General features: G+C 17.5%; 2 protein-coding genes and 1 non-coding gene across 3 annotated transcripts; 2 read left to right on the top strand and 1 right to left on the bottom strand.

The window, feature by feature from the left end:
• Positions 1-1,086: 1,086 nt before the first annotated feature.
• PADL01_1336900 (calcium-dependent protein kinase 5) lies at positions 1,087-2,793 on the top strand (the record flags this gene model as incomplete). The annotated part of the gene is made up of 1 exon (XM_028683922.1): positions 1,087-2,793. The coding sequence occupies one exon, from the start codon at positions 1,087-1,089 to the stop codon at positions 2,791-2,793; it is 1,707 nt and encodes a 568-aa protein (XP_028540052.1).
• A 676-nt stretch (positions 2,794-3,469) lies between these two features.
• On the bottom strand, positions 3,470-5,702 carry PADL01_1336800 (conserved Plasmodium protein, unknown function; the record flags this gene model as incomplete). Its single annotated transcript, XM_028683921.1, has 4 exons — positions 3,470-4,488; positions 4,593-4,734; positions 4,842-5,147; positions 5,337-5,702. The coding sequence occupies 4 exons, from the start codon at positions 5,700-5,702 to the stop codon at positions 3,470-3,472; spliced, it is 1,833 nt and encodes a 610-aa protein (XP_028540051.1).
• A 705-nt stretch (positions 5,703-6,407) lies between these two features.
• PADL01_1336700 lies at positions 6,408-6,489 on the top strand. Its single transcript has one exon. It is a non-coding gene; the product is annotated as a tRNA-Ser (tRNA).
• Positions 6,490-9,152: the final 2,663 nt, after the last annotated feature.

The raw sequence follows: 9,152 nt of genomic DNA, 5'->3' as shown, positions 1-9,152 counted from the left end.
ATAATTGACTTAATTATTTATATATTTGTATTTTATGTGCCTATACATATATAAATTATATATATTATATATATTGAATTTTTTTTTTTTTTGATGTATTATCATACATTCCTTTAGAAGATATGATTTATAAGTAGGATCAGAAGATGGTTGTAGCCTTATCCTTACTTATATTTTTATAATATTACTTAACAAGTTATATAATAGAATATTTGCATATATATATATATATATATATATATATATATATATATTTATTTATTTATTTATTATACATGTTGTTGCTTATACTTTTTTTTTTTTTCTCCTTGTAACCTTGTCGTAAAAATGGATTTTTACGATGCCACTTCTTAGAACAGAATTAGGAAATAAATAAAAAAAAAAAAAAAAATAATAATAATTAAATGAAAAAATATATATATATATATATATATATATATATATAAACCATTTCGTTTTTATAATATTGTATATAAAATAAAGACGGAATGAATTTCTATATCTATATCTATTCCTTTCTTTCAATTTTTTTTTTTTTTTTTTTAATTTACATATATTTGGTGAATAAAAAATAACATATTTTGTTATATCCATAATATATGTAAATATATAAATATATATATATATATATTTAAAATTTTTATATGTTATTATGTTAAAAGTCTTTTGTTTTGTTATAGATATTTAGAATTTGTAGAGCACCCTTTTAAATATAAAACTTTATATTTTCTTGTTATTATTATTTTATTATTTTTTTTTTTTATAATAATTTATTCATGTAGTAATATTTCCTTTATGTAATAGTTGTTTTTGTTATTTTTTAGATTTATAAAATATTTTACAATTTTTAAGATTTTTAATTTTTATGTTTTTGTGGTAATTAAATGTATATATAATATATAATATATATATATATAATATATATATATATTTATATATATATATATAATATATAGATATCATTTGAGAACCCTTTTGTGAAAGCTCTTCATAGAACACAAAAGTAGGTTTTCCTTTTTTTTTTTTTTTTTTTTTTCTTTATTTTTTTTTTTAAAGGTGGCATTTTTTATTAAATTTTTTGAAAAAATGAAGGAGACAGATGTGGAAGAAGTCCAAATGTGTAGAAAAGATGGAAAAATTAAAAAGAAGGAAAAAATAGTAAATATAAAAAATGAAGAAGTAAAGAGCACAACAAAAAGTACGTTAGCTGATAGTGATGAAGATTATTCTATTATAACACTATGCACTAAATGTTTATCTAAAAAACTTGAAGATAATAAGAATAGAATAATTCTTGATAGTAAAGCTTTTAAAGATAATAGATTAAAAGGTAGATGTAGTGTTAGTTCAAATGAAGATCCTTTATCAAACCAATTAAATTTATCACCATATTTTGATAGATCACAAATAATTCAAGAAATAATATTAATGAATAATAATGAATTAAGTGATGTATATGAAATAGATAGATATAAATTAGGAAAAGGTTCTTATGGAAGTGTTGTTAAAGCTGTAAGTAAACGAACAGGTCAACAAAGAGCTATTAAAATTATTGAAAAAAAGAAAATTCATAATATTGAAAGATTAAAAAGAGAAATATTAATTATGAAACAAATGGATCATCCTAATATTATTAAATTATATGAAGTATATGAAGATAATGAGAAATTATATTTAGTATTAGAATTATGTGATGGTGGAGAATTATTCGATAAAATTGTGAAATATGGTAGCTTCTCAGAATATGAAGCATATAAAATTATGAAACAAATATTTTCAGCTTTATATTATTGTCACAGTAAAAATATTATGCATAGAGATCTAAAACCAGAAAATATTTTATATGTAGATAATACTGAAGATTCTCCTATACAAATTATAGATTGGGGTTTCGCTAGTAAATGTATGAATAATCATAATTTAAAATCTGTTGTAGGTACACCATATTATATTGCTCCAGAAATATTAAGAGGTAAATATGATAAAAGATGTGATATATGGAGTAGTGGTGTTATTATGTATATTTTATTATGTGGATACCCACCATTTAATGGAAAAAATAATGATGAAATATTAAAAAAAGTTAAAAAAGGAGAATTCGTTTTTGATTCAAATTATTGGTCAAGAGTTAGTGATGATGCTAAAGATCTTATATGTCAATGTTTAAATTATAATTATAAAGAAAGAATTGATGTTGAACAAGTTCTAAATCATAGATGGTTCAAAAAATTTAAATCAAATAATCTTATTATTAATAAATCATTAAATAAAACATTAATAGAAAAATTTAAAGAATTCCATAAATTATGTAAAATAAAAAAGCTAGCTGTTACATGCATAGCATATCAATTAAATGAAAAAGATATAGGAAAATTAAAAAAAACATTTGAAGCATTTGATAATAATGGAGATGGTGTATTAACAATATCAGAAATATTTCAATGCTTAAAAGTAAATGATAATGAACTTGATAGAGAATTATTCTTTTTATTAAAACAACTCGATACAGATGGAAATGGACTAATTGATTATACAGAATTTTTAGCTGCTTGTTTAGATCATAGTATATTCCAACAAGATGTTATTTGTAGAAACGCTTTCAATGTTTTTGATCTAGATGGTGATGGTGTTATAACAAAGGATGAATTATTTAAAATACTATCCTTTAGTGCTGTACAAGTATCATTTAGTAAAGAAATTATTGAAAATCTTATCAAAGAGGTCGATTCTAATAATGATGGATTTATAGATTATGATGAATTTTATAAGATGATGACCGGCGTAAAAGAATGAAAAGAAAAATTAACAACAAGAAAAGGGATGTTATATAAAATGAATATAAATAAATAAATATATAAATAAATATATATAAATAAATATATATATATATACACATATGTATATATTCTTTTAATCCTCCCTTTGTTATATATATATATATATATATATATTATATCCAAATATAAAGTTTAAATTTCCCTTAAATTAATCTTTTTTTTTTTGTTATTGTTCCTAATATTTTAATATATATATAAATATAATTATATGTATAAATATATATATATATATATATATATATATGATTTGTTTTTTTTTTTTTTTTTCTTATTTTTATTCACTTGTTATTATTAAACGTTTAATATTTATATCAAATGTAATATTTCCTTTATCCCTTATATTTGAAATGATTTAATTATATAATGATATAATGTTATATTTATGACTATGGGGTTTTCCTGTTTTTATAAAAAAAAAAAAAAAAAAAAAAAAAAAAAAACAAAAAAAAACATACATACATATATATATGTATATATATATATATGTATATATTTATTTATGATATGAAGCAAGGAAGGTCATAAATATATCAAAACAAACGATTAGAATATATTATAATAGAATAATATAAAATAGGGTAAATAAAAACAAGTTCATATTATATATATATATACATACATATTTATATATCTTACATATCATCCTCATTGTCAACCTTTTTCTGTAAGAGTATTATATTTCTCTCAAGTCTTTCATAAGCATTTTTCTTCATTTCTGCCCATTGTAAATCAGATATGATAGATGCATTTTGTGGTCTTGTTTTTTTCTTAAAAATATTAAAATCCTTTTTAAGATCATTTAATTTAATTTTAATATAATTATATTTATTTTCACATAATTGCATTTCTTGATAAGGACACATTTTTCTTGGTATAGTATATATATCAATATCACTAACAATTTTATAATTATTCCTTCCTTCTAGACCTTCATTATAATATATTTGTTCACGCATAGGTATGATGTTCATATTATCTACATATGAATATATAGAATATGTATTATTTTGATTATCGTTTAAGGGTGATAATATTTCTATTTCTCCAAATATCCATCCTAATCTTTTTAATGTTGTACATGCAAAATAAAAATAATCTGATGGGATTTTATGTGTAGTATAATAAGTTAAACGTTCTTCTAATATTTTTGATCTATGTGTAATATAACATATTCTTGCATGTGCTTCAGATACTTTAGTTTCTTTAATCATGTATTGAATTGAATTTATTATATCCTTTTCTTCTTCTTCATTATATTTATAAGCTTGTTCATAATATTTTATTTTGGTTTGACATAATAATATTAATTTATGTAAATAATCAAAGATATCTCCTATTTCTACAATTTCTTTTATTGTTTTTATTTTCTCTTTATATCTATCTTCTAGTTCATAAAACCGTTCGTTCATTTTAATTATTTCTTGTTTCAAGTTTTTATTATTTAATACAATTTTTTGATATCTTTCGTTTGTATTATAATTGATTAAAGTAAGTTTTTCTGGATCACTACATGCATCTTCTAAGGTTAACATAATATCCTTCATTTTTTTTTCAAGAGTGTTTTTTTCTATTTCCAGTTCATTCACCACTTTGTTTTTCTTGTAGCATTCTTCTGTTGTCTTTTGGATTTTTTCCCTGAGATTTTTATTTTCTAAGAAAGGGTGGCACACAAATAAAAATAAATAAAAATAAATATACATATATATATATTTTTTTTGTGTGTATATTTGTTGTTTTAATTTTTTTTTTTTTTACCTTCCATTTTTATGCCTATTTCATTTTGCATAAATTCCATTTCATTCATTTTTTTTTGAAGATACTCATCAGCACTTTTTACATTCACTTCTGCTGCGATTTGTAGTCTCTTATTTTTTGTCCTTATATTTTCAACTGCATCCTAAACAAAGATAATTATAAGAATACAAAATTATTAATTGTATATATAATATATATATATATATATATATATACTTGTTTTATTATTTTTATATTTTTATCTTTTACCTTTAATGAGTTTATTTGACACTTGAGCTCTTTAATGTGTATATCTTTATTTTTTATCTCTATATCATTTAACCTTTTTGTATCTTCTAATTGTTTTTTGATGTCTTCATTTTCTTCGTTTACTGTATTAATATTATTATATATATACAAATAATTTGACCTCTTTAATATGTTCATCCATTTTTTATAAGTACTTATATCTCTTATATATAAAATATAAGTATCTTCTTTATTTTCTTGAGGGATTTTTATTTGTATTAAATCTTCATTTTCTCCTACTGGAAAATCGTCTATTTCTTGAATTATCTAAACTTACAATTTAATATAAAAAATAAAGATATGTTCAGATGATGGATAAAATAAAATTATTCACATAAATACATACATAAATAGATATATACATATATATATATATATATATATATATATATATATATACATACATATATATTTTTTTTTTTTTTTTTTTTATGGTTTCATTTTTTGAAGTATTACTTTATTTTTTATAGCTATATAATAATTAACACTTTTGATTTCATTTCCCTCTAACAAGAAAATGACATGCGGTTTGTAATCTCCTCTTAATTTGTATATATAAAAAAAATTCGCTTTAATAAAACAATAATATTTTTCCCATTTATTATATACATTACAATTATATTCACATATATTATCATCAAGATTGTTGTTATAATGATTATTATTTATTTCTTTATTATCATTGATGTCGTGGGTTAAAGAAGCTTCAAAAAATTTGTTATTTTTTTTTTTTTTAGACGTATATATAAAAATATCCCCTGCTATACTTTTTTTTATAGAATTATTATTGCCAAAGTATATTAATGAACTTACATTGAACATTTTTTTTTATTTTTTTTTTTTTATTTTTTTTTTTTTTATTAATTATAAGAGAAAAACGAATTTACAATAAAATTTCAGAAAAGAAATAAATCGAAATAAATGAAGACAGTATTTATACAGGTTGTATTTTCCTATATTCTTTTTAATGATAAATGTTGGAATACCTTTTTGATTTGTTTTATTTTTTTTTTTTGTTATTTATTACATTTTAATAAGAAAATTTATAAACGATATTTATAATTGGACAGGTCATAAATGAACATACACTATAGTATTATATATACATATTAAAATTGTAACATATATATATACATATGTATGTATGTATATTTTTTATATTTTTACATTCAATATATTTTTTTTTTTTTATGAGAAAAGTGTCTGAATAGGAAGCACCAAAAGGCACATAATAAAATATATACATATATATATATATATATATATAATATATCACATATTTATATATGTATATTCCTTTTCCTTTTTTTTTTTTTTTTTCTTTTTAAAGAGAAACAAATGTATAAATAAAATTAAAAATAATATAAACATAAAATTCAATATGTTATTTAATATATATATATATATGTATATGTTTACTTATTTATTTATATATATATGTTTTAATTTTATAAAGAAAAATAAAATTTTATATTTCATTTTTTTAAATATGATTATATATAAACATTATTAATAAGTACAATTTGAGACAGTTTGTCCGAGTGGTTAAGGAGGTTGACTCGAAATCAACTGGGCTCTGCCCGCACAGGTTCAAATCCTGTAGCTGTCGAAATTTAGAGAGAAAAAAAAATAGATATTTCAGGCAGCAAAATAAATATAAAATATATATAAAATTTAAAGGAATAATTATATAAAATATATATTTATATTATTTGTGTAATAAAATTTATTTGAATAATTAGAATTAATTATATTACACTTGAACATGATATATATATATATATATATGTACTCTTTTATTTAATTATATATTAATTACAATTATAAAAAAAATATATGAAAAATAAAATAATAATATAATTCATGTTCCAAATACATACAATATAAAAAATATTATTTATTTTTTATTTATTGTTTCTCAATTTGTTTATTATTTTATTCGTTCAGTATACAAATATATATATATATATATATATATATATATATTATATATATTTTATATATATACAGACATAACAATTTTACTATTCTTTTAAAAAGAAAAAAGAAATTATTGATACATGACAATCTCTTCTTTTTTTTTTTATAAATATGTATAGAGTTAAAATTTCTTTTGTTTATCCTTTATAATAATAAACATTGTAATGTCATATATTTAAAAAAAAAAATATATATGTACATTTTATTTTACGATTTTCTTTTTATAAAAAAAATGCAGAACAGAATGATATAAAAGAAGGCAAAAGAATAATACGTGTTATATATCTTTATTGTTTATTGTAAATATTTAAAAAAATAATTATATTTATTGTTAAACACCTACAAATTATTATACAAAAAAAAGGATACATTTATGTATGTATGTATATATAATGTGCCTATAAGTTATCTTTATTTAATATTATTTCCCCATATATAATTTTTAAAATATTAAATATCAATTTATATATTATTATAAAAAAAAACTTAATTTCTTTCATAAACGTGAAGTTTTTTCTTTTTTTATAACTCATTTTAAACAGAATTATATATTCTCAGTAATTTACACGCACAATTTTAAAATATAATATATATATATATATATATAATTCTTATATACATAAAATAAAATAATTATCCTATTAAAATTGACACAAATAATATAATTCTTATTAACCTCTGGAAATCAAATATAGACATTTTTCTTTTCTTTTTTTTATTTTTTTTAAATAAACTTAATATATATATATATATGTATATATATATGTGTATATATATGTGTATATATATGTGTATAAATATGTGTATATATACGTTCCTAGTATCATTTTAATCAAATAATATATAGACTGTACATTTGAAAAAAAAAAAAAAAAAAAAAAAAAAAAAAAGGAATATACACAAAACATATCCCTCACAAATTAATATATTTATGAACAAAAAATGTAAATATATATAAATTATTCAAATTATTGATATATTATATGTATGTATGTATATATATATATATATATATATATGTTTAAAAAGAAATTGTAAAATTATAAAATTATAAAATAATAATTTTAATGTAATATTATGACCTTAATATAAATTCAAAAAGTTTATATAAAAATGAATTAATTACGAATATATATATTACATATATATATTTATATATTTTCCGTTTTATATTTTCTTTTACAGCAATACAAATATAAAACATTATATATATTATATATAATAATTTTCAAATATTTATTTATTATTTATTATTTATTTTATATTTTTTTTTATTCTTTATGTTAAGAAAGTTAATTGCAAATTTTTTTTTTTTTTGCTCATACGAGATACATAAGGAGTACATGAAAACTTTAGCAAGGAAAAAAAAAGTGCATACTATGTTTTTATTTTACGTACACGGAAATTTTGTTATTTTTTTTTTTTTAATTATACCTTTTTATAATATAAATAAATAAATATATATAATATATATATGTAATTATAATTATAAAGAATATAAAATTTTGATAAGAATTTTTTTTTTTTATATTCTTAATATTTTTTTATAATAAAAATTAATGAGAAAAAGTATATAAATACATATACTTTATTTATTCTATAGACAAATGAAATTTATATATAAATTATTTTATATGAAATATTTTTCATATAAATAATTTATTATATGAATAAATATGTAAAATATTATTATATATATAATAAACATATAATAATTTTTTTTTTTTTTTTTTTTTTTTTCAAACACCAAAATAATAGAAGCTATTAATATAAAAGTGATATATTATTTATAATATGTATTATTATGTGATATATTATAAAAAATTTTATATATAAAAAAAAAAGAATTACAAAAAATGTAATGTAAATATAAGTATATATAATAATTTAATCCTATTTTAAAATATTAAATTTTCCTCTTATATATATTATACATTGAAATACATTTATGTATGTAATATATATATATATGTTCCTTATCTTTAATTTTATTACATTATTTTATGTTTTGAATAGCATTATTATTTTTTAAGAAAATATGGAGTTATATATTGAGATATATTAAAATATATTTTTTCTCAATGTTTCTTTTATAAATATATTATATTATTAACATTGTGCTACGAATTAAAGTATTATATATTTTAAGTATCTCTACAATATATTGTCTGTATTTTTTTCAGCCTAGTAATATATATATATTATATATATATTTATTTATATAGAATATTATATAATTATTTTTATGTAATTTTTTTTTTTTTTTTTTTTACATTGTTTATAATCATTACA

This window comes from Plasmodium sp. gorilla clade G2 (genome assembly GCF_900097015.1).
Source record: "Plasmodium sp. gorilla clade G2 genome assembly, chromosome: 13".
Taxonomy (NCBI): domain Eukaryota; phylum Apicomplexa; class Aconoidasida; order Haemosporida; family Plasmodiidae; genus Plasmodium; species Plasmodium adleri (nom. inval.).
The sequence above is the reverse complement of the archived record's forward strand: the minus strand, read 5'-3'. Positions and strand labels throughout refer to the sequence as shown.